The 26072-nt window shown below is 46.3% G+C and overlaps 1 protein-coding gene and 1 long non-coding RNA gene across 2 annotated transcripts; one reads left to right on the forward strand and one right to left on the reverse strand.

Annotated features, from left to right (window-relative positions):
- Positions 1-1777: 1777 nt before the first annotated feature.
- YAE1 (YAE1 maturation factor of ABCE1) lies at positions 1778-7262 on the reverse strand. The gene is made up of 3 exons (XM_075586608.1): positions 7052-7262; positions 3965-4086; positions 1778-2213 (listed from the first exon to the last, which is right to left on the reverse strand). The coding sequence occupies exons 1-3, from the start codon at positions 7181-7183 to the stop codon at positions 1802-1804; spliced, it is 666 nt and encodes a 221-aa protein (XP_075442723.1). The 5' UTR covers positions 7184-7262; the 3' UTR covers positions 1778-1801.
- Positions 7057-14572, forward strand: LOC142487384 (uncharacterized). The gene is made up of 3 exons (XR_012799214.1): positions 7057-7773; positions 12847-13127; positions 14435-14572. It is a non-coding gene; the product is annotated as an uncharacterized LOC142487384 (long non-coding RNA).
- Positions 14573-26072: the final 11500 nt, after the last annotated feature.

The following is a 26072-nucleotide window of genomic DNA, read 5'->3' on the forward strand; positions in this document are numbered from 1 at the left end:
GAGCACATAACCAGTAAACATTGTGGGTTACGGTCTAGGTACAGAATCTCATACATAATGAAGGCGATATGCTTAGTCTCATGTATGTTTTAGTGCTTTACTTACACTTTTCTAAAAAAACACTTCAAGAAAGGAGTCCACCTTTAACCTTTTTTGTTGTTGTAATTCTGGCCACATATCTACTCACCATGTACGTATTGTGTAACTACTGAAAAGTGAGCTAGCCTCCAAAATAAATAAAACCCTCTCTGGCTATAAGGGTGTTTACATAGATGTCTGTGTTGTTGGTCACTCATAGTGCATTACCTTTGTCAGGGGTGCTGATCCGCGCAGACTGGGTGTATATGCAAATGGCAATGATAGGTTCCAGGAACTTTGTAGTCATCAAACAAATCTGTCTTTATTCATACTATAGACAGGTACAACTCTTCCTCAGATGAATCATTGCATTCCTGAGAAGGAACATCGATTTAAAGCAGCAGACCAAGCAATATCCTACGTTTTTTTTTTTTAAATAAATAAATCTGTTCTGTATTTGAGAAAATACTTGTAGCAATTTTTTTAAACAACTCTAAATCACGTTTTTAATGTATAATATTGTAACAAGCATTTTTTGTCTCTATAGCAAACATTTACCAAGTTACATCCCCTTCCCAGGCTCTGGCACACCCCTTTTTCAGCCCTGCCCTCTCTCTAGCAGTGCACCAATTGTATGTAGTGACTGCCTGGTCACATGATCTTCCCCACAGAACTTTGCATCTTTGGTCCTCTTCTGTTGCACTGACAGCCATTTAGTGAATTCCCAAGCCGAATCTTTACCGATCGATCACAGGAGAACAGATCAATCAGCAACTTAGCTAATTACACATCATTGTGTGGATTGTATTGATGCACATATTAAAATAAAAAAAGGCATCTTGGACTGCTGCTTTAACATGAAATGGGTTTCTTTTCATGTCATGATTAACCACGCTTCTTGTGATATTCTCACACCCTAGCTTTCCAGGTCCCAGCATCGGGATCCAGGAAACCTCACTGTGGTAGGATAGGAGGTAATTATCTATGTATCCTACCCTGCTCACCTCACATACAGTACCCTGGTACTGAGGTAGCAGGGGGTGATTCTTCATACGTGCACAGCCCTTTATTCTTTCAGGATTCTACTTATGACACAGTACCTTAACGCCTTATGATCCCGACTTCAGATTAATCCCAGCTAGGGCAACACCCACTTTACTATTTACAATCCCTCCCTTGTCTCTCCTTCAAGGATCTAAGGGTTGGAATCCTTCTGTCACCTCTCCTCCACTCCCAATCTCTAGGCAGATAAGGGTCAGAGTTAGTGTGTTTGCAAAAGGACTAGGCAGAGGCCTATCTAAAAAGGGGGAGGTTTCATTATTTGACTCCTTTAACCCATTACACCCATATAGTAACCCCAAAGAGAGAGGGGGGAGGGTTGCAGAAATAAAAGGGACTACATTTGTTTCCCAGTGCAGCTGTTTGAATATGCAGATTTTGCTCAAAAAGGGAATTATTTCACACATTTCCATGAACATGGAGTGTTCCAAAATAATTTTCCACGCATCTTTCTCAATGAATGCCTTCAGCACTTTGTCTAATTTCCTTCTTAACCATTTCAAGATAGGCACTTCTGATTGTGTATGGAGTAATATCTTGCGGTATCATGTAGATGAGAAGGGTTTCATTAGGACTCTGAAAGCAATTGAGCACCCATCTTAAAATATTGTAAAAAAAGGCAGCACTTGGAATCCCCAAATAAGGTATAATTTGCTTTGATGCTTTAATTTTTCAACTTTTGGAGATGACAAAGTATGTCCGCTGACAAACCCAGCTGTTCAGCTACAGAAAAGGTCTCCCCCAAGAACCTTTTAAGTTCATGCTTCACCAACTCTCCCAGCTGCTGTGTAGTCTTACAGCTCAATATTGAAGAGGGTGAAGAGTTTTGGCTGGTGCAACAATTGCTGTCTGATGCACATAAGCCAGCCTCCTTGCATTCGCCCCCATGCTCATGGCTGCCGAGACCCATGTCCTCCACCGAAGTGGACAATTCTGAAGGGTGAGGCTCTTCGGAAATAGAGGACAGACACTTCATCAGACGTTCTTCGCACCGACACACTGCACTCAGGAGCTCCTTGAGCTGTGTAGTCACTGAAGATTCTGGTTTGTGGAGATGACACCAAGTCAGGAGTGCACTAAACAAACAAAACAAAACCCACTATAAAAAACCTTACAAAATGAGATCAATTTCCGATCATAGAGGCAGTAAATAATCATATTCCGTGACAATCCTATTTACAGCTGAGCACTGGACAACTGTGTGGTGAGAATTGTTAACCATCTGAAAGACACTGCATTCAGTTGGTTGAAGTCAAAAGGGATACAGAGATAGATATTTTGTTTCTATCATGGTTAATACTATACATATATGATTGTGTTTTATTCCCCTTGCTTCTTTTTCAGCAGTTCCCTCATTTTACTAAAGATGTGAAATTAAACACAGTTCACATCTTCTGAAAGCACATGCAACAGAATGGCAGCAATAGGCAGATGAGGATTACATCAACACTGTTTATCATAACACTTCACCGCATAATAAATTCAAAAGGTAGCCATTTTTAACGTTTACCTGGTTGTACGGCAGTTTTCTGAAGCAAATATTTCCATGTGTTTGTCAGCATGATAAAGTTAAAGTGCATCATAAAAACATACTTTCCAATTTACAGAAAGTTGCAGATTTTACAATGAATAATAGCAATAAATTGTCATAATCTGCATTTCTGTTCAAAAGAATCGGGATAGGGGTACTTTTAACAACTAAAGGCGATTTTGGAAGCAGTACAGCTGTTGCCCTCAGACTTGCCAATCTTTATATCAGCCCAATAAGTGGTTTTGAGAGCAGATAAAAATTCATTCTGCAGTTTGGAGCAGGTAGTAGATATGGGCAAATGTGTTAAAAGTCAGTTTATTGGAAGGAACTTTCATGGTCTAAATTTGCTGTACAAGCTATGTTTGCTTAAGGTTTTATGCGGCGAAAACGATGCCCTTTGTTTTTTTCCCCCCAAAATTAAATCTGCTTTTTCTCTCTTCAGTTTTCAAGAAAAAAAAAATCCCAGTGGCCGTTATCTTTAAACTTTGCTGATTTAGCGAATAATCAAAAAGGCAAAAAATGTGGCTTTTTCTTGTCAAACTCAATTTTGCTGAAAAAAACCCCACCCATCTCCAGCAGCAGGCAACACTTTTTGCCTCCTTATCTACATCAGTGATTCCCAACCAGGTTCCGGGGAACCCTGGGGCTCCTTGAAGCAGTCTCAGGGGTTCCTCCTATGGACCACAGATCCCCTCCCACCCCCCTGGGGGTAGGTTTTTTGGTATGTATTTTGTAGGGTGGATTGAGAAAGTGGGGTAATTGACGGAAGGTAAGGGCGAGTGAGAGAAGAGAGGGGGGCAGGAGGGAGTGAGTGAGGAAAAGAGGGAGTAAGAGTGAGACGCAAGGGATAAATACATGCGAGGCGGGAGGGGGGAGAGTTAGTGAGACGGATGGGAGAGAAATACATGGGTAAAGGGGGGGAAATAGAGGTGGCTTGTGAGGTGTGAAATGTTGTGACTGACCCCTGTCGAACCCAATATGTGTCAGCCAGATAGGGGTTCCCCGAGATCTTTCGAAATACTTCAAGGGTTCCTCCAAACAAAAAAGGTTGGAAATCACTGATCTACATGATAGAGGTTGCTCTTGAATAAAGGGCTTTTACAAGCCTTTTTATCAAAAGTATTTAATCCAACGTACAAGTAAAAATACTGAATTGCAGTTGCTGAAAATGGTCCAGGTAGCACCAGGCTGTCTTTTGCTCATTGTCAGACTTGGGAGGGTAAATAGTAAATGCAGTGCAGGCTATTAAAGCATCCTGCAAAGGAGAACAAGACAACGTAAGCGATATGTACATACCTTAATGTTCCTCTAACTTCTCCAAAGGGCATTAACATGTTCACACCCTGCTTATAGCCCAGGCCAAAACCCCTTTGCAGAGTATTTTCCTTCCCAGCATCTATCCCGTCACGATATCCCTCCTACAGTGAGATAGACAAAACATTGACAGTGTTAAGCAATGAAACCCGATTAATTAAGCTTAGGAGAATGTTGCCCCAAAAAAGATACGGGAGATTCACTAGCTTTCAGTACTGGTTAACGCACTGTGAACCTGTGTTACCCGCCATTGACTTCAAATGGCAGAAAATGTGGGATTGCAGAGGGCATCAGAGGTAATTTAATCATTGCTCATGTAAATCCATATCAAGGATACCCTTGAAGATATTCCAAGATAGTTAAATTAAGTTTTTTTTTCTTTAAATCAAGACCGTTGCTGATTCAATGCATCCCCTATCTTGTCAGTAAAGAAGTGCTTAATCACATCTTTCCTTATCAATAGCCCGCCAGGCCGGACCCGTATTACTATCCTCTTTAAATGATGCTTCCATTCTGTACTATGTTAATAACCTTGTTGTATTTGAAAGTTTCTTCTCCATCTCTCCTCACTTTCAGGCTGAAAAAGCTGACGACATCCAGCCTTTCCCAATAAGATTATGACCAAGAGAGTACTAATGAAGGTAACTAGTCAGTAGTGACATTCCTGACAATCAGCTGAACATAAATGTTCTCTTATCCCAATATATATCAAGAGATAATATTGTATTTATAGATCTGATCATTACATAACAAAAGGGTGCGCTTAATTTTTTTTTTTGGGGGGGGGGGGGGGGGGGTACTCACAGAGGCCCCACAACATTTAAATTAAATGCCGGGGGAACGCCAGAGGCATCTTGTTTCCGGCGGCTTCTGACAATGCGTCACCATGGAAACACAGCTCCTCATGATGTTGTGACGTCAGAAACACCGGAAGTAAGGAGGGGGGGGGGGGGGGGTGGACAAGCGAGCAGGGGGGTGCAGACAAAAAAGTTTGCGCACCCCTGACATAGCAGTTTCTCCCACCCACTTTTTCTGACCAGGATGGAACGCTGGTCTCCGCATTAACTTCAGCTCCGGAGACATTTACCGGTAAAAAAGTATCGCTGGATGGACTATTAGGAAGCCACAACAGATAAAACTAGTGTTTCCTATTGGCCTACATAAATTGAATAATTGGAAGTGCAGTAGAGAACATATTTTAGAGGGCAAGGAGGTGCGCCAGGAGTGCGACAAGACGACTCCGGCTGAAAACCAAGTTCTTCACAAGAAAATAATATTGGGAAAATGGAGCCCATACTACTAGTTGTTTGCAGGGTTGGATCCTCACACCTTTGGTGCATAAAAATAGGTGGTACACTTTGTGCTACAGTTTGTCAATAAGGGATAGTTGAGCTTCTAGGCAAGTGACCTCACCGGAGGTTTGATAACACATACAATTTACTATATGCAAAGATCCCATCAATAAAATATATACAAACAATAAAAGTGGTATTAAAGCAACCATCACCAGCTGATTATTAGGAGATACATCAATCTTTCAATCTTACAGTTGATTTTTAATTGGTTGAAGCTTTAGCCACTGGCAGAAATTTGGGTACAACAGGAACCCCTCATTTTAACCCCCTCAGTAACCCAATGACATACAGTGTACATCTGTAAAATTGCAACCCCCGGAGCCCTTAAGGCACCATCCAGGGTGATGCTGAGCGCACGCGTGCTCAAACACATTGCTACAATGTGTTTGTCCAGATAAGCGCACGGCGGTCAGCTGCTTGCAGAGACAAGTAAATTTGATTCTGCCACCCGCTGATTCGTCACGTGAGCGGTTCGCCCAATGAGGGCAAACCAGCTCCGTGACATCATGGCCACCCCCACCTCACGCGCGCAACTAGCAGGACGCAAATTGCCCGAGCTAAATGAGCGCCTTATGTCATGCCAAAGCACTCGCATTCAACCTGGCTGCAGCCTTAGGCCTCGTCCAGGGAGGAAACAGGCGCGCTGGTGCTCCAGCGCTGCACCCTACTCAGCCGGGCGATTCCTGGCCGGCTAGGTGCGCGCGCGTCTGGGGGCGCGGCCACGTCACGGAGCTGGTTCGCCCTCATTGAGAGAACTGCTCACGTGACGCGCTAGCGAGCAGCAAAATCACGCAGGCCACATGCATTGTCGCAACGAGTCCATCGTGAGCGCGCGCCCGCTCAGCACCACCCTGGACGAGGCCTTAGGTCTGTATTAGAGCTAGCGCTTGCACGCATGATGTTGCACAAGCGTCGTGTGTATATTCCAAACGATGACACGCGTGGCCATGACATCACAAGGGTAGGCCTCACTGTGATTGGCTGAGTGTTATGGCAGCCGCTCAAAAATACAAATTTCTACACAGCTGTCGTGCCAACGCTCTCTGCTGTGCGCGTCCTCACTAGATACACTGTCACAGGGAGACTGGTATTTCTCATTGACGCGCACGCACACGCTTACTGTAATACAGGCCTAAGGCAGCGCTTATAGTGCCGTCGCTGGCAACGTCACGCTGCGGTCGCTGGAAAAATCAAATTGACTTGACTTTCAGTGATCGCGATTGACCAAGCAGTCGCACCGCTTCTACTATAAGCGCACGCGGCGGAAATACATTTGTTTTGCTGCGACGTCGCGTCACCGTCACTACAAGCGCGGACCAAGACATACACACCGTACGTCATCACCCTTTGCTTGTTTTTTGGGGGTGTTGTACGCGATTGGCCCTTGACCACGCTGAAGGGGAGCCTGCCTGCCCCATTTGGAACAGAAACATCACATGTTCACTCAAGAGAGGTCACTTGCTGCAGAAGTGCCGGAGGGCGTATGGCTATGGAGGTGGCACAGGTACAGTACCCACGTAGAGTTGGAGGGTATGCAGTGTAAAGTGGCAAGCGTGGTCCCAATATCTCTCTTGCAAGTAAATAAACGAGTTGAGAGACAGTTTGTGTAGGTTCCCTGAGGGGTGCATGGTTCCCTGAGGGGTGCATGGTCCCCTGAGGGGTGCATGGTCCCCTGAGGGGTGCATGGTCCCCTGAGGAGCCCCCTGCTGGCTACCTTCAGTCTCTTCTCCATAGAGCTCCTCCACTCCCTCTGCATGATGCCCATCTCATCTCCGTCCTCATCGAACACATCCCTGTCACCCTCCTCCTGCTGCCTCTTCTCCATGGCAGCGCGCACCCAGGACATCTTCACACCTACAGCCGCGAGGCAGGACCGGGGAAGTGTGCGTGCGCGTGCACCGCAGGACGTGCCTGCCTGATACTGTGACGTCACAGACGCACCTTTAGCAGAGCCGTTGGACAGCGTAAAAATGCGCCGTTCCGTACATGGTAGACGGTAAGGATGTGGGAGCAGTAAGATGGCCGCCGTTGAATGAGTGGTGTACCAAGAAGTCCGCGCGGGGACTTCATAGCAGGAAAGATAGCGCAAGACTGCCACCTGATGCTGGACTGTGTGCCCTGCTGCATTGACAGAGAAGAGCAGAAACATAACATGGCGCATGCGTCACGGGGTGTTTTGGCTCCAAACTGATATCGCGATAATTTGTCCTTGCGCAATATTTATATATGCTTGAGTTAAAGCTGTTCACATCATCTCAGGCATGACAGACTACATTTTTGTGACCCAGAACTCCTTTATATGGGCAAACTTTGAACAGTGCTGTAATGGATGGTATATGGTTGTATATTATTTTCTAACCTATCACATGGTGCGATGAAGAATAAGAGACACTGTCCCTGATCTGCCTGGCAACACATGACATGATATGGGATTGGGTAAGAAGAAAAACTGCTAGAATGGTGAAAGAAACTGTCAGTTTGAAAGACACAGAGGGAGACCAACTGTCATTCTGAGACAGAAGCACAGCGATAGGAAGTCTGAGAGGCACAGCGATAGGAAGTCTGAGAGGCACAGCGATAGGAAGTCTGAGAGGCACAGCGATAGGAAGTCTGAGAGGCACAGCGATAGGAAGTCTGAGAGGCACAGCGATAAGAAGTCTGAGAGGCACAGCGATAGGAAGTCTGAGAGGCACAGCGATAGGAAGTCTGAGAGGCACAGCGATAGGAAGTCTGAGAGGCACACAGATAGGAAGTCTGAGAGGCACAGCGATAGGAAGTCTGAGAGGCACAGCGATAAGAAGTCTGAGAGGCACAGCGATAGGAAGTCTGAGAGGCACACAGATAGGAAGTCTGAGAGGCACACAGATAGGAAGTCTGAGAGGCACAGCGATAGGAAGTCTGAGAGGCACAGCGATAGGAAGTCTGAGAGGCACAGCGATAGGAAGTCTGAGAGGCACACAGATAGGAAGTCTGAGAGGCACAGCGATAGGAAGTCTGAGAGGCACAGCGATAGGAAGTCTGAGAGGCACAGCGATAGGAAGTCTGAGAGGCACAGCGATAGGAAGTCTGAGAGGCACAGCGATAGGAAGTCTGAGAGGCACAGCGATAGGAAGTCTGAGAGGCACAGCGATAGGAAGTCTGAGAGGCACACAGATAGGAAGTCTGAGAGGCACAGCGATAGGAAGTCTGAGAGGCACAGCGATAGGAAGTCTGAGAGGCACAGCGATAGGAAGTCTGAGAGGCACACAGATATGAAGTCAGAGGCACAGCGATAGGAAGTCTGAGAGGTACAGCTATAGGAAGTCTGAGAGGCACAGCGATAGGAAGTCTGAGAGGCACACAGATAGGAAGTCTGAGAGGCACAGCGATAGGAAGTCTGAGAGGCACAGCGATAGGAAGTCTGAGAGGCACACAGATAGGAAGTCTGAGAGGCACAGCGATAGGAAGTCTGAGAGGCACAGCGATAGGAAGTCTGAGAGGCACAGCTATAGGAAGTCTGAGAGGCACAGCGATAGGAAGTCTGAGAGGCACAGCGATAGGAAGTCTGAGAGGCACAGCGATAGGAAGTCTGAGACAGAGGCACAGCGATAGGAAGTCTGAGAGGCACAGCGATAGGAAGTCTGAGAGGCACAGCGATAGGAAGTCTGAGAGGCACACAGATAGGAAGTCTGAGAGGCACAGCGATAGGAGGTCTGAGAGGCACAGCGATAGGAAGTCTGAGAGGCACAGCGATAGGAAGTCTGAGAGGCACAGCGATAGGAAGTCTGAGAGGCACAGCGATAGGAAGTCTGAGAGGCACAGCGATAGGAAGTCTGAGAGGCACACAGATAGGAAGTCTGAGAGGCACACAGATAGGAAGTCTGAGAGGCACAGCGATAGGAAGTCTGAGAGGCACAGCGATAGGAAGTCTGAGAGGCACAGCGATAGGAAGTCTGAGAGGCACAGCGATAGGAAGTCTGAGAGGCACACAGATAGGAAGTCTGAGAGGCACACAGATAGGAAGTCTGAGAGGCACACAGATAGGAAGTCTGAGAGGCACAGCGATAGGAAGTCTGAGAGGCACACAGATAGGAAGTCTGAGAGGCACAGCGATAGGAAGTCTGAGAGGCACAGCGATAGGAAGTCTGAGAGGCACAGCGATAGGAAGTCTGAGAGGCACACAGATAGGAAGTCTGAGAGGCACAGCGATAGGAAGTCTGAGAGGCACAGCGATAGGAAGTCTGAGAGGCACACAGATAGGAAGTCTGAGAGGCACAGCGATAGGAAGTCTGAGAGGCACAGCGATAGGAAGTCTGAGAGGCACAGCGATAGGAAGTCTGAGAGGCACAGCGATAGGAAGTCTGAGAGGCACAGCGATAGGAAGTCTGAGAGGCACACAGATAGGAAGTCTGAGAGGCACAGCGATAGGAAGTCTGAGAGGCACAGCGATAGGAAGTCTGAGAGGCACAGCGATAGGAAGTCTGAGAGGCACACAGATAGGAAGTCTGAGAGGCACAGCGATAGGAAGTCTGAGAGGCACAGCGATAGGAAGTCTGAGAGGCACACAGATAGGAAGTCAGAGGCACAGCGATAGGAAGTCTGAGAGGTACAGCTATAGGAAGTCTGAGAGGCACAGCGATAGGAAGTCTGAGAGGCACACAGATAGGAAGTCTGAGAGGCACAGCGATAGGAAGTCTGAGAGGCACAGCGATAGGAAGTCTGAGAGGCACACAGATAGGAAGTCTGAGAGGCACAGCGATAGGAAGTCTGAGAGGCACAGCGATAGGAAGTCTGAGAGGCACAGCTATAGGAAGTCTGAGAGGCACAGCGATAGGAAGTCTGAGAGGCACAGCGATAGGAAGTCTGAGAGGCACAGCGATAGGAAGTCTGAGACAGAGGCACAGCGATAGGAAGTCTGAGAGGCACAGCGATAGGAAGTCTGAGAGGCACAGCGATAGGAAGTCTGAGAGGCACAGCGATAGGAAGTCTGAGAGGCACAGCGATAGGAAGTCTGAGAGGCACACAGATAGGAAGTCTGAGAGGCACAGCGATAGGAAGTCTGAGAGGTACAGCTATAGGAAGTCTGAGAGGCACAGCGATAGGAAGTCTGAGAGGCACACAGATAGGAAGTCTGAGAGGCACAGCGATAGGAAGTCTGAGAGGCACAGCGATAGGAAGTCTGAGAGGCACAGCGATAGGAAGTCTGAGAGGCACAGCGATAGGAAGTCTGAGAGGCACAGCGATAGGAAGTCTGAGAGGCACAGCGATAGGAAGTCTGAGAGGCACACAGATAGGAAGTCTGAGAGGCACAGCGATAGGAAGTCTGAGAGGCACAGCGATAGGAAGTCTGAGAGGCACAGCGATAGGAAGTCTGAGAGGCACACAGATAGGAAGTCTGAGAGGCACAGCGATAGGAAGTCTGAGAGGTACAGCTATAGGAAGTCTGAGAGGCACAGCGATAGGAAGTCTGAGAGGCACACAGATAGGAAGTCTGAGAGGCACAGCGATAGGAAGTCTGAGAGGCACAGCGATAGGAAGTCTGAGAGGCACACAGATAGGAAGTCTGAGAGGCACAGCGATAGGAAGTCTGAGAGGCACAGCGATAGGAAGTCTGAGAGGCACAGCTATAGGAAGTCTGAGAGGCACAGCGATAGGAAGTCTGAGAGGCACAGCGATAGGAAGTCTGAGAGGCACAGCGATAGGAAGTCTGAGACAGAGGCACAGCGATAGGAAGTCTGAGAGGCACAGCGATAGGAAGTCTGAGAGGCACAGCGATAGGAAGTCTGAGAGGCACACAGATAGGAAGTCTGAGAGGCACAGCGATAGGAGGTCTGAGAGGCACAGCGATAGGAAGTCTGAGAGGCACAGCGATAGGAAGTCTGAGAGGCACAGCGATAGGAAGTCTGAGAGGCACAGCGATAGGAAGTCTGAGAGGCACAGCGATAGGAAGTCTGAGAGGCACACAGATAGGAAGTCTGAGAGGCACACAGATAGGAAGTCTGAGAGGCACAGCGATAGGAAGTCTGAGAGGCACAGCGATAGGAAGTCTGAGAGGCACAGCGATAGGAAGTCTGAGAGGCACAGCGATAGGAAGTCTGAGAGGCACACAGATAGGAAGTCTGAGAGGCACACAGATAGGAAGTCTGAGAGGCACACAGATAGGAAGTCTGAGAGGCACAGCGATAGGAAGTCTGAGAGGCACACAGATAGGAAGTCTGAGAGGCACAGCGATAGGAAGTCTGAGAGGCACAGCGATAGGAAGTCTGAGAGGCACAGCGATAGGAAGTCTGAGAGGCACACAGATAGGAAGTCTGAGAGGCACAGCGATAGGAAGTCTGAGAGGCACAGCGATAGGAAGTCTGAGAGGCACACAGATAGGAAGTCTGAGAGGCACAGCGATAGGAAGTCTGAGAGGCACAGCGATAGGAAGTCTGAGAGGCACAGCGATAGGAAGTCTGAGAGGCACAGCGATAGGAAGTCTGAGAGGCACAGCGATAGGAAGTCTGAGAGGCACACAGATAGGAAGTCTGAGAGGCACAGCGATAGGAAGTCTGAGAGGCACAGCGATAGGAAGTCTGAGAGGCACAGCTATAGGAAGTCTGAGAGGCACAGCGATAGGAAGTCTGAGAGGCACAGCGATAGGAAGTCTGAGAGGCACAGCGATAGGAAGTCTGAGACAGAGGCACAGCGATAGGAAGTCTGAGAGGCACAGCGATAGGAAGTCTGAGAGGCACACAGATAGGAAGTCTGAGAGGCACAGCGATAGGAGGTCTGAGAGGCACAGCGATAGGAAGTCTGAGAGGCACAGCGATAGGAAGTCTGAGAGGCACAGCGATAGGAAGTCTGAGAGGCACAGCGATAGGAAGTCTGAGAGGCACAGCGATAGGAAGTCTGAGAGGCACACAGATAGGAAGTCTGAGAGGCACACAGATAGGAAGTCTGAGAGGCACAGCGATAGGAAGTCTGAGAGGCACAGCGATAGGAAGTCTGAGAGGCACAGCGATAGGAAGTCTGAGAGGCACAGCGATAGGAAGTCTGAGAGGCACACAGATAGGAAGTCTGAGAGGCACACAGATAGGAAGTCTGAGAGGCACACAGATAGGAAGTCTGAGAGGCACAGCGATAGGAAGTCTGAGAGGCACACAGATAGGAAGTCTGAGAGGCACAGCGATAGGAAGTCTGAGAGGCACAGCGATAGGAAGTCTGAGAGGCACAGCGATAGGAAGTCTGAGAGGCACACAGATAGGAAGTCTGAGAGGCACAGCGATAGGAAGTCTGAGAGGCACAGCGATAGGAAGTCTGAGAGGCACAGCGATCGGAAGTCTGAGAGGCACACAGATAGGAAGTCTGAGAGGCACAGCGATAGGAAGTCTGAGAGGCACACAGAGAGGCAGCCCTGGTGACAGTGAGAGGGGCTACAGAGAGACAGCCTGACACTCACAGAGGTGAAAGGGGAGGCTTGTATGAGACTGCTAGCCAAAGACAGAGAAAGCGAAAGACAGCAGCAGAAAACACCTTCTCTACACACAGAGAAAGAGAGAGGAGAAGAGACCAGAGTAAGAGAGATCCAGATACTTGCCAGGCTGTCAGCAACAGGACAACAGACAAGTGGGGTTTTCCAGCAACTTGAGTATCCTTTACAAATTACCCACTCACCTCACAAATGTTTAACCCTTAACAGGCCTGCAACGCGATTACACGCCAATATGTGAGATAAGAGCTCGAACGCAGTGCCTGCAATAATATTGATGGCTTCTACAGCGAACACTGGGGCTAATAAAATGGACAATAGTACAGCGTCATTGTTGATTGTGAGTTGCGTATGTATATGGCTTGGTTTGTATAAGAGGTAAGGGCCGCCGAATTAAGCTTGCCCAGGGGTCACAAATCACCAGTAAATATATACACAAGTCTCATCTGGTTTAATTCAAGGGGTCCAATTAGGGTGTTCTAAGGGAGAAAGAACTCAGCCCCACCACAGCCCATATAGACTGTGGAAATAGAGGGGTTACATTGGAGGCACCACTGGGTTTTCATTTTTTTCTTTATGTAGCGGGGTACCTCCTGGCTACTATTCTACCCAATGGGCTGGCAGTAAACCCTGGTACTTACAGGTTGCCAGTAGTTGGTATGGTTTTCCACTTCACCTTTGATACTGCACTTGAGTGACAACAGGAGGTGGTGACATCCTATCTTAGCTTGTCCAATCATGGGACAGACAGGGTGCACTCTTCCTGGCTGTACTTAAGGTCAGGACCGCCCTAACGTTAGCAGGTTGTTCCTTCCCTCTGAGGAAGGAAGGTCACACACATTGGGAGCCTGAGATTGGGGCCTTCCCATGTGCTCGGCCCTACGGGGAGGAGAGAGTGTGGATCTATACCTCTGCCTCCGCTCGGGAGGTGGGGAAGAGCTAGGACGACTGCGGGTGCCCTTGGCCTGTAGTGGCGGTCCAGGGACAATCTTCAGTGAGAGCTGACTGACTGTATCCGGCAGAAGACTGCTGAGTACCTGTTACTGCAGAAGTGTAGTAATAAACCGTTCCTGTTTGCAATATACCTGCGGCCTGGTGTGTGATCTAACTGGGGGGAGAGGTACAAGTTATACCGTGGGAGATCACCTCCCTTTCCCTGGAGCCGACGGCAGGTGGAGGCGCTGCACTGCTAAGTATTATGTGGGTTATGGACCCCAGAAGCCTGTTACTGTGTCCCAAAGTCATCGAGGATGACTCAGCCCTCTTGTTACCAGCAGGTATGCACCACATACACCCTGTAATGGCCCCTATCGGCTATTGGGTGGGGGAAACTCCATTACATTCATAATAATGCTAATCCTCCCTTAGCTTCTAAGTAAATCACCAGACCACGAGACATAGTTTTGGCATTGTCCTGTGCCACCATTTTGTATAAGAGAAGGGTGTAGATCAGCCTCATGGAGACAAATATTCAACAGCCCCCTGGCGGGTGTGGATAGAATTGTAATCAAGATGAGTGCAGCCATTTTGCACGATTAGTGTACCCGGGGAGAGATTCCAGCAACGCTTACATTTTTTAATAAGGAAAACTCAAGAAAAAGTGTACGCGTATGTTGTAGTGACTATTTTTCTTTTTTCCTGGTGCAGCATGAGTCTTGCAGTCGGACTTAAGAATTGGCCCCTAAGCTATTCTGCGTTCCACGGACCTGCAGTAGACAATACAGCGATCAAGGGGGTGTTGGCTACAGTGGAAATGTAAGGAAGAGTACAAATAAAAGGAAAAGTGATGCAATATGATTTAAAATATGTATCGGTATTTTGTGTGTGTTCTGTTATTAATCCTGCATGGGTATCCAAAGATATATCTGCCCCTGGGGGAAATTGGAGATAGTGTGTCATCACTCGACATAGCCCTCCTACTGGCTGTAGAGCTCCCAATCGCCATGAGACTCTTAGTAGAAAAGTCTATGCAGTCCTGCAGAGTGAATTGCTATTATAGGCGATTAAGGATTTTCTCAGGTAGAGTGCCCACCCCGACAGGAGAGGATGACTTAGGCCTCGGTCCCGCTACGCTCGTTGGCGCGGGCGGCCATGTCGCGAGTTCCCCACCAGCAGGGGAATCCTCGCGAGCCGGTCCCGGTCCCCCCTGGCGCCACAGCTGACTACACGCTGTGGCGCCTCAGCCGCTAGGAGACACAAGAGAATGGTGTTTCCTAGCGTTGACGCGTCACGTGGTGTGGCTATGAGCCAATGGGGAGGGGAGGCTTCGGGAGGAGGAGAGGCTTCGGGGAGCGGGGAGGAGTGTGGAGTGAAAGCAGGTGAGTGCATGTCTGTGTGTGTATGTGTATGTGTGTGCCCGAGTGCGTGAGTGCCTGCCTCTGTCTGTGTGTGTGTGTGTATGAGTGCCTGCCTGCCTGTGTGTGCGCGCGTGTGTGTGTATGAGTGCGTGAGTGCCTGCCTGCCTGTGTGTGTGTGTGTGTATGAGTGCCTGCGTGTGTGTGTTTAAAGTTACCCTCAGCAGCTCCAGCCTGAGTCCGTGGAGGGAGGGGGGGGGGGGGAGAGTAGCGGGTCCCTCCGCTCAAGCCACGCCCCCCCTCCCTGTCAAGCCTCCCACTCCCGCCCACCTCCCGCTCCCTACAGACCGCATATCGTGGTCTGTGTATCTCAGCGCACCGCCTGTCTGCAGTGCGGGTGCGCTGACTCTGGGAGCGGGGCCTTAGCCTTAGAGCAGTGTTTCCCAATTAAATTTAGTCGTGGAACCCTTTTATATTTTGTACAACAGAATGGAACCCCTTAAATATTTTTAGCGTAGCACATAAAAAAATAAAGGAAATGCGCCGCAGGCGAAACATTTTCATTTTTTTCACAGAACACTTAATTTTACCACACAAAACACCAGGGTTTTTTAAAAGACCCCCACGGCCCCAATACATTTTTAAAAGACCCCCACTCCCATAATACATTTTAGAAAGACCCCCACTGCCCCAATACATTTTTGAAAGACACCCACTGCCCCAATACATAAAGTTAGGTCCGGAAATAATTGGACACTGATACAAGTTTTGTTATTTCGGCTGTGTACCAAAATAAATTCAAGTTACAGATAAATAATGAATATGGGCTTAAAGGGCAGTCTATCAGCTTTAATTTGAGGGTATTCACACACCAAAGTGGAGGAAGGGTTTAGGAATTACATCTCTTTAATATGTAGCCCCCTCTTTTTCAAGGGACCAAAAGTAATTTGGCAATTGACTCAAAAGCTGGTTCATGGACAGGTGTGGGCTATTCTTTTGTTATTTCATCATCAATTAAGCAGGTAAAAGGTCTGGAGTTGATTCCAGGTGTGGCATTCGCATTTGGAAGCTGTTGCTGTGAACACACAACATGCGGTCAAAGAAGCTCTCAATGCAAGTGAAACAGGGCATCCTTAGGCTGCAAAAAAAAAGAAAATTCGTCAGAGAGATAGCAGGAACATTAGGAGTGGCCAAACCAACAGAGAAAAAAAGAACGCACTGGTGAGCTCTGCAACACAAAAAGGCCTGGACGTCCACGGAAGACAACAGTGGTGGATGATTGTAGGATCCTTTCCATGGTAAAGAAAAACCTCTTCACAGATTTCAGCCAAGTGAAGAACACTCTCCAGGAGTAAGGCATATCATTATCCGTCTACCATAAAGAGAAGACTTCACGAGAGCAAATACAGAGGGTTCACCACAAGGTGCATACCATTCATAAGCCTCAAGAATAGAAAGGCCAGATTAGACTTTGCCAAACAATATCTAAAAAAGTCAGCCCAGTTCTGGAACAGCATTCTTTGGAGAGATGAAACTAAGATCAACCTGTACCTGAATGATGGGAAGAAAAAAGTATGGAGAAGGCTTGGAACGGCTCATGATCCAAAGCATACCACATCATCTGTAAAACACGGAGGCAGTGTGATGACATGGGTGTGCATGGCTTACAATGGCACTGAGTCACTAGTGTTTATTGATGATGTGACATAAGACAGAAGCAGCCGGATGAATTCTGAAGTGTATAGGGATATATTGTCTGCTCAGATCTAGTCAAATTCAGCGAAGTTGATTGGACGGCGCTTCACTTTACAGATGGACAATGACCCAAAACATACTGAGAAAGCAACCCAGGAGTTTTTTTTAAGGCAAAGAAGTTGAATATTCTGCAATGGCTGAGTCAATCACCTGATCTCAATCCGATTTAGCATGCATTTCACTTGCTGAAGACAAAACTTAAGGCAGAAAGACCCACGATCAAACAACAATTGAAGACAGCTGCACTAAAAGCCTGGCAAAGCATCACAAAGGAGGAAACCCAGTGTTTGGTGATGTCCATGCGTTCCAGACTTCAAGCAGTCATTGCCTGCAAAGGATTCTCGACAAAGTATTAATAATTAACATTTTATTTATGACTGTGTTAATTTGTCCAATTACATTTGAGCCCCTGAAATAAGGGGACTGTGTATGAAATTGGTTGCAATTCCTAAATGTTTCATATGATATTTTTGTTCAACCCCTTGAATTAAAGCTGAAAGTCTGCACTTCTATTGCATCTCAGTTGTTTCATTTCAAATCCATTGTTGTGGCGTACAGAGCCAAAATTATGAAAATTGTGTCAGTGTCCAATTATTTCCAGACCTAACTGTATATCTCCCCCAGGACCCCTCAGCCTACCTCAGACGGGAGGAGAGGCTGGTATCCAGCCCTGCTGTTGCCGGCGGAGGAATGGGCGGTGGCGGCAGCGGGGCAAAGGAGGTGGCGGCAGGGGCTGATGGAGGTCGCGGCGGCAGGGGGTGAATGACGTGGTAGTGGCAGGGGGTGAAGGAGGAAGCGGCGGCAGGGGGTGAAGGAGGCACGCACACGCGCTCTAGCAGGCACCGGAAGTGTCGCACTGCTAGAGCGCGCTCCTGCAGTCCTGACCTGAGAGCGGGATCGGGGGCGGGGGTGTTGAAGGGGAGAGCCATGACAGCGGGCTTGGGAAAGGTTGAGGGGGAAATCCGGCACAGTGAGTATGGGCGGCCCGTCCATAGGCGGAACCCCTGTGACGGCTCTACAGAACCGCAGGGTTCCACGGAACCCCATTTGGGATACGCTGACTGAGAGTTGGCTGTACTAGGCCACCTAAATAGTGCAAAAATGGGGGGGATTTGATCAAGACAAAAAGGTCTAGGTCAGCAAGAGCCTTAAGGGACCAGCACCTGGCTATTATAAGAGCAGTTTGAGAGGAGGAGGAGGACTGTCCCCCTTGACGATTATCTGAGGGCCCTTTAGTGCACGTTTGGGGCTGCAAAGAGTGGGGAATATTTTTACTTCCGGTTTAGAGGGATGTGCCAGCAGGATGGAGAGAGATTAGCATAATTTCTAAGGTGGCTTGAAGTAACCCTACAGAGGGTTGTGCAGAAAGGTGGAGTTTTAGCGAAACGGCAGACAATGCACTAATAGAACAGCTAATCCAACAGGTTCCGTCCGATGACACGATGATGCTGTATCTACGGCTGCGAGAGCGGAAAGAAGTGCCCCCAAAATTCTTGTAACTTCTCAAGGACACAGAAATGAGGCGGAACAAGTTGCACTATGACCTCAATGTATGAAGCCTGCAAAGATTACACCAATGTCGAGGTAAATGGGGACCAACAGTTAACAGTGCTAATGTATGGCCTGTTGAAGACGAGTTCCGTTAACCGGAAACACTAGAACGGAAAGGTGGGACCCGATGCGAGCCCGACTTCAGAGAGGTGCCACTGGAAGGAGTGGAAAAGTATACTGCTTTGATGCGAGTAGATAAAATACCAAGTGGAGATTCCCGGTTTGAGTAACAGGGGAGACCCAGATGGGATGCCAGATGGGAGCCTTTTCCCAGAGGATGACTTCTAGGTGGGCCCCAGGAAGGAGGAGCAATAGCCCAGAATTCTGCTGTAGATGTGGGGAAAAATTAAATTTTTCCCGGGATTGTGGCCGGAAAGAAAATTTGCGACAAGCAGTTAGGAAATTAAAAATCAGGGAGGGGAGGAAGAAGGAAAGGGGGAAAGGAACAAGGGAAGCTCCCGCATCAGCTCAATTTCAATGAATAAATTAAAAACAAGTAGTTAAGACCGTACACCGGTGCAAAAGAGGACTAGGATAATAATAATAAACAAATAAACAAAAGATTCCCCCTTGAATGCACTCAGTTCGATCAGTGAATGTGATATGATTAGTAAATTAAAAACCTTTTAATCACACATATAATAATAAAATAGTACTTGTATAGAGGGGCGTGGTACAAAAAGTCCAGGGCCAGCCCCTAATGACAAACCAAACTATCTTCCTAAATACTTATAAACGGAAGATGGAAAAAAGTACAATACATCAACTAACTGTGGGCCAGGTAGCTAAGGAATTAACTCACACATACCTTCAGAACAAGGTGCTCACCCTAGATACGGATGCCCTTTTTACTAAAAATCAACAGTCTAAATATGATAAAGGCTGCTGATACTGAATCTGAAGGGGTTAAATAACCTTAGACAAAAAGGTCAAATCAAAAGACCTACACAATATTAATGGCCCACCCCATGTGATGATGTAAATCAAAACAAAACAGCGTGAAAGTCACAAAATGTGAACCGAATAATGTACTTAGTGAACATACTACCACACGATATTAAATAATAAACGTGCTACAAATAAGGAAAAAATTCCTAGCGTGTAAATATAGATTTCTGTGAAGGGCAAGCACAAAATGTGCGATGTTAATGCCCTGAGGCACGGTTCAATGACCGTATCCAGTTATGGCCTCTGAAACACAATAATGTGTTACACAAAAATCAGAAAGCGCGAACCCGCGTGAAACGTGCGTCAGGTGACCGGAACGGTGTGATGTCACTCTGCTGAATGGATGCCACCTACAAGCGTGTCAGCGTCTTCGCGAGTTCAGCCGCCGAAATTGAATCTGAGATTATCTCTTCTGCCCGGTTGCTGTACCTCGGCTTTCTGCCTGTACGTCCCCTTAATCTTGGCCTGAGTGAAGCGGCTACGGACACGCACTATACCTAAAAGCTAAGTGTATTATCCTATTAGCTTTGCCGTGCGTATCCTGCACGGACACTGCGCGTCACTATGTTAGGCAGAGGCACTATCTCCTCTACACTGGTGTACTAATAACTGCTTCACCACGTGATTGGGCACTATGATGACTTATTATTATCTATATGTGGTGCCACACTGCCATCCCAACAGTCCTAACCACTTAGGGGTGAATGCTGAGTCTCGTTGTCCACACCAGTCTTGACTAAGTGACCACTATTCATTGAGACATGTGTGTATGATCTGTATGTGGTGATATAATATTTTTATTCTGATTGCTACACTGTAAAGACTGAATTTTACACGTTGTGACTAGTATTGTCTGTCACCTCAATATGTAGTATGATCAGATATATTTGTTACGAGACTCTCCTTGAGCGGTCCTATGTAAGGAGATTATAAGTGATTTTTGTGTAACACATTATTGTGTTTCAGAGGCCATAACTGGATACGGTCATTGAACCGTGCCTCAGGGCATTAACATCGCACATTTTGTGCTTGCCCTTCACAGAAATCTATATTTACACGCTAGGATTTTTTTCCTTATTTGTAGCACGTTTATTATTTAATATCGTTCTGCGTGTGGTAGTATGTTCACTAAGTACATTATTCGGTTCACATTAATTTTGTGACTTTCACGCTGTTTTGTTTTGATTTACATCATCACATAGGGTGGGCCATTAATATTGTGTAGGTCTTTTGATTTGACCTTTTTGTCTAAGGTTATTTAACCCCTTCAGATTCAGTATCAGCAGCCTTTATCATATTTAGACTGTTGATTTTTAGTAAAAAGGGCACCCGTATCTAGGGTGAGCACCTTGTTCTGAAGGTATGTGTGAGTTAATTCCTTAGCTACCTGGCCCACAGTTAGTTGATGTATTGTACTTTTTTCCATCTTCCGTTTATAAGTATTTAGGAAAGATAGTTTGGTTTGTCATTAGGGGCTGGCCCTGGACTTTTTGTCCCACGCCCCTCTATACAAGTACTATTTTATTATTATATGTGTGATTAAAAGGTTTTTAATTTACTAATCATATCACATTCACTGATCGAACTGAGTGCATTCAAGGGGGAATCTTTTGTTTGTTTGTTTATCAGTTAGGAAATTACTTCGCAATAAGCCTAACCATGGAAACGCCATAGGGACTCACTCAGTGAAGGAGTCTGCTAGTTCCCACAAAAGAACCAAAGAAGTCTCCTCCAACACCATCCCTGCCAGACAGCCGAACCAGTCCCAATTGCCAGATGGTCTCCTGGGTCCCTCTGCAAGAGTAAAGGCCCGTATTGAAGGGAAGATATGCAATATTCTTTTGAATAGTGGATCACAGGTGTCTATCATCTTCAAGCCATGGTATGAAAAACACCTGCAACATCTGTAGCACTGCGATTTTTGGATGGGCTTGTGGTGTGGGGACTAAGTGATGCCAGCTACCCTTACCTAGGGTATGTGGTAGTGGAACTAGAATTCCCGAAGGAGGTCACAGGAGTGTCAGTGGCATTGACAGTAGTAGTACTAATATGCCCTGACGTTCGGAGTAAGGATGAGACAGGAGCCATAATTGGCACAAACGCCAATATCTCCAACCGTCTAGCCAAATGGTGCCACATGAAGGGGATGATTATGTTATGTACTGACCATCCACCCCTTGTGTTTTAAAGCCTACCGATGAGTGGAGAAAGAACCCGGTGATTTGGCTCTCTTCTCTAATTTTGCTATGCACCTGTGAAAGATCTACTAAGAAAGCTCTCCCTCCATTAGTGAGGTTATGAGAGCTTTTTGCCGATATAATAGTGTTAGGACCTACAGATGGGCCATACCGTGACGTGGTTGTAGGGTTAAAATACTTTGGCCAAGGAATTTAACTAAATGACCCTTGCTTTTGAGAAAATAAACAGATATGTATTTAACTATATAATGTGTCAAATTGGATGTAGCAGTAGGCCTTTTTGTCTTTTGTTCTGTACGTGAGGTCACAATCCTAATAGCACTCCTCTTTACACAAATATATATGATAGTGGTGGATTTGGGTTCTGAGTTTACAGGTGCTGTGTGTGTGTTTTGTAACCTGCCATATTGTTTTATCCCAGACCGCAAGAGTTTCAAAGAGATTTTCCTTCACTTAGAAAGCTTCCCATCACTTTTGTTAGAGTACAGAGGTCTGCACTTTTAAGACTAAGTTAGTGTTGTTACCATGGAAGAAAAGGTCTGACCTTAGTTATCTTATTTAGTCTAATTTACAAATAATGATATGTTTTAGTGCATTAACATGATCAGTCTTTGTAGATGTAGTTTGTATTCAAGATTTCAGGAGTCTTTTTTTCAATAGTTTAAAGGAGCAGTTTTCTTCACTAATGTTTTTGAAAAAGACAATCGCCCTTCTGAGTAGATTGACATGATAACATCTGTAATGAAGAAGAGTCTTGTGAGTTTTTGACAGCTTAGTACAACAATGTATTTGATCTAAACTAATACTGATCAAGTGCATTTTTCAATGAAACATTTAAGTAGTGAAGATAACTTAAAGTCCAGTTATATGTAAAGTTTTTAATACAAGTATTATAAGGCATCGGCCAGGCTCGCTGAGGCGCGCTGAGGCTCAGGGAAAGCGGGTGCTTTCCCTGGCCTTGAGGTTGCTTACCGCACGTGCTGTCAGGGGGCGGGCACGTCACTGGCCGGGGGCGGGCCAGTGACGTCACGGAGCTGGTTCGCCCTCATTGGGCGAACCGCTCACGTGACCGGCCTGTCGCGCCGGCAAGCGGGGGAATTTTAAATTCCCCTAAGACCTACTATTCCGCGCGCTTGTGGAAGCATAGGTGAGCCCCTACTAAAGCCGCTCTAATTGCGGCTGTAGGGGCTCAGTGCTGAGCGGGAGCAGGGAACATGGACGAGGCCTTAGAGGGGTAGCTCATTCTGTAGGGGATGACAAAAGTCAGACGGAATTGAACATTTGATCGCAGCTATCTCGCCATGACTCGGATGCCGGCGTTTGCCCGCCAAAGGACCCTTTGCCGCAGCCGCTCCGTCGCTGGAAACTCAGTCGCCGGCCATTTTGCCAATAAAGTAAGTTAATTTAAAGGGTTTTAGCGGTTAGGGTAGGGGGATAAGAATAGGGGTTATAGGGTAAGGGGTTGTTAATTAATTACAGTAAAGGGTTAGATTTTTGATTAGGGGATCAGGTTAACGAGGTTAGGCTTTTAGGGTAATAGTTTATGGCAAGGGGTTAAGGTTTTTAGGGTAGGGGGTAGTGTTAGTATTAGGGGTTAAGATTAGACATTTTTAGGGTAAGGTTAGGGGCTTACCTTGGCGGAAATATCCCTGTGGTGAGGTGAGTGGCGGCAGATAAGCGGCGGCACCCTGGTCACGGCAAAATGGTGGTGACCAAATGTCCTTGGCCGGAGTCAGATGTCAATGAATTCTGGAATGGCAAGAATATGTGTCTGTTCCTTATTTAGAGAGTATTTTGGGGGTAAGAAGTATATAACAATGCTATAAGTATACACTGCAGCCTATTGGTGAAGATTTCATCAGTACAGACACTAGAAACTTTTCTTCTCTTATCTTCATATTTAGTTGGAAGTCAGTGAAGGTCAATGGGTTCATCATAAAGAAGCACGTCCATTGTTTTTTTTTTTTACTTGAACTGAGGTTCCTTTGGAAATAATCAGTGATCTCCTGACCTCCGGAGACCCATGGCCCCTGAGGTAACCGAGGTTTTTTTTGTGTCCATGTGTGACACAAAAAAAGGGCGTGTGTCGAGCATGCACATTTTAAGTGAAACTTTGTCGTCTTTTGTCACTGTTTTGTCACAGAAATTGTATTTGTGACGGTGATGTTTTCAATGAAAAATGAAAACACAATTTCAGTGACAAAACGCAAAGAAGTGTGAATGCACATGCTCGGTCCCCCCCCCCCCCGTTATAGTTATTGGCACTTCTATATTTATACTAACTGTGAATTCCTCTCTTTGTGTGTGTCTGTGTGTGTGTTTCTCTGTGTGTGTCTCTGTGTGTGTGTCTCTGTGTGTCGCCCTATGCTGCTGTTGTGGAGTCCTCTGCGCATGCGCGCCGTGTGCGGCGTGCGCTGCAGGCCTCTGCGCATGTGCATCATGCACAGGAGGCCTCTGCGGATGCGCGCAATGCGCGGGAGGCCTCTGCGGATGCGCACAATGCGCGGGAGGCCTCTGCGGATGCACGCCGAGTGTGGGAGGTCTCTGCGCATGCACGCCGATGGCCTCTTCTGCCAGCAGTGACATCACTTCTGGGAGTGTACTTCCGTCACCAACAAGGTAATTACTTCAAGGGAAATTTTCATATGGTAGATGCCAGCATAGACGTTTCATTTAAAAAAACCAACAAATACGGTTGTGAAGTCGCCTATAGAACGTCACAATGTCATCTCCCGATCATGAGCCTGAACCCACGGCCAGATCGTGCAAGTGTTCTTTCCCAGTGGACAAAACGAGTCGTTTTTCGGTACTAGTGCTGGTAGTTGGGGAACTGAGGATCGCCCCAATTCATGTATTTGTTTAAAAAAATTCCCCCTTTTCCCCAACAAAAATAAGAGCAGAGCGGGGACTGCTGCTTCAAACAGATAACACAAAAAGGTTATATTAAAACACACAAAGAATAGTTTATTGATTAATCACACATAAGCAATAATATACAATGTTTTCATGTAATATATAGAATTTTTAGCAATTTCTGAATAACATTCAACTTTTAAACGCTTCAAATATGACATCATGTCGATATAACATTTCTAGCAGAAATAAATATATTGCACTTAAAAAGAAACTTCCATTAGGTGTCAACTTCATAGAGTTTAGACATTTAAAAAAAAAAGAAAAACAATTCCGTCATAAAATGTCTTCCTACGTATTACACTTAGTGCCACAGTGAATGTGCTCAATGCAAGGATAACACAATGACACAGCAAGCCAGCAAACGTTCTGGCATAATCTAATAAGGAGGTGAAGTCCAGTTTTGAAGTTGCAAATTAGGTTTCTTCCTGGTTTCAGATTTTGCCAACAAGTCCGGCAGAGATTTAAAAGTTTGAAGTTGGATAACTCTGTGCTTAACAATGTGGGCTTATTCAATGTAGCAGTTCCATCACTGACTGAGAGGTTTATGAAGGATGGCTGTACAGCTGTCGAATAGAATGCAGTTAACTAGTTCAGGTTTCCAGACTAGTTCAATTCCAGTTGGTACATAAACTTTTGCTTTTAATAGTCACTAGAAACAGAGGTAATAATGCAGTGGTTTTTTTTCAACTGGCTCTAATGAGGTCATGTTAGTGTTTCTGGCTTTTCAACTGGGTATTAAAATTCTTTAAAGCCATCCTCCATATCAAAATTAAGCACAGACGGTTAACATTCTCCCAATGTGAAATGAAGGTGTAGTATCTGCAATTTTTTTTGGGGGGGGGGGTGAGGGGAACGGAGAACATACCTCACAACTAACCCTTGTGTGATAATGATCTAGTTCTGGTTTTGTATTCCCACATGCAGATCTGCTTGGGAATAATAGGGTAAGGCCTTAAGACAGTCCTGCCTGTATCATTACCATACTGTTTGTCTGTAGTTAGACAACCTCATTGCTGTATTTTTAATTTTTTTCTAAAGCTCTCTATAAATAAATAAAAACTTTCTTCATCCCTATTACTTTTATGAGATAAAATAAGAGCCATATTTAGATGTGAAAAGCATACAAATTTGCAAGCATTATTCTATATACGCCAACGCGGCCATGTACACCAAGTTCCGCCGAAAATCCTTATTAAAGTCTTTGGGGTTTTCAGACGATTAAAGGCCCAATGGTTGATTTGGCATAATTAGAACTACCCCCTTTATCTCTGCATATGCAACTATAAAAGAAAGGAAAGACCGCAGAAAATAGCATAAATTTTTTTGTTCAAAACCTACAACTAAATATGTCTATTTCAAGTTGAGTGTTAGTGTCCGTAGACTTAGAGCCCAATTCTATATGGTCCAAAGTGGCCATTCTGGCTGATTTTGGCAAAAATAATAATCCATTAAAGACATCGGGGATTTTTGGCCAAAAATAGCCTGAACTGCTACTTTGAACCATATAGAATTACCTCCTTAAAAAAAAACCTTTTGCAGCAGGAGGAGGGCAATGGGTTGAAGGCCTCGCTGGCAGTGAAGGATTTAAAAATAAAGTATCGTTTTTTTCATATTCAGTGACCT

The sequence above is a fragment of the Ascaphus truei genome, chromosome 2 (genome assembly GCF_040206685.1).
Source record: "Ascaphus truei isolate aAscTru1 chromosome 2, aAscTru1.hap1, whole genome shotgun sequence".
Lineage (NCBI taxonomy): Eukaryota > Metazoa > Chordata > Amphibia > Anura > Ascaphidae > Ascaphus > Ascaphus truei.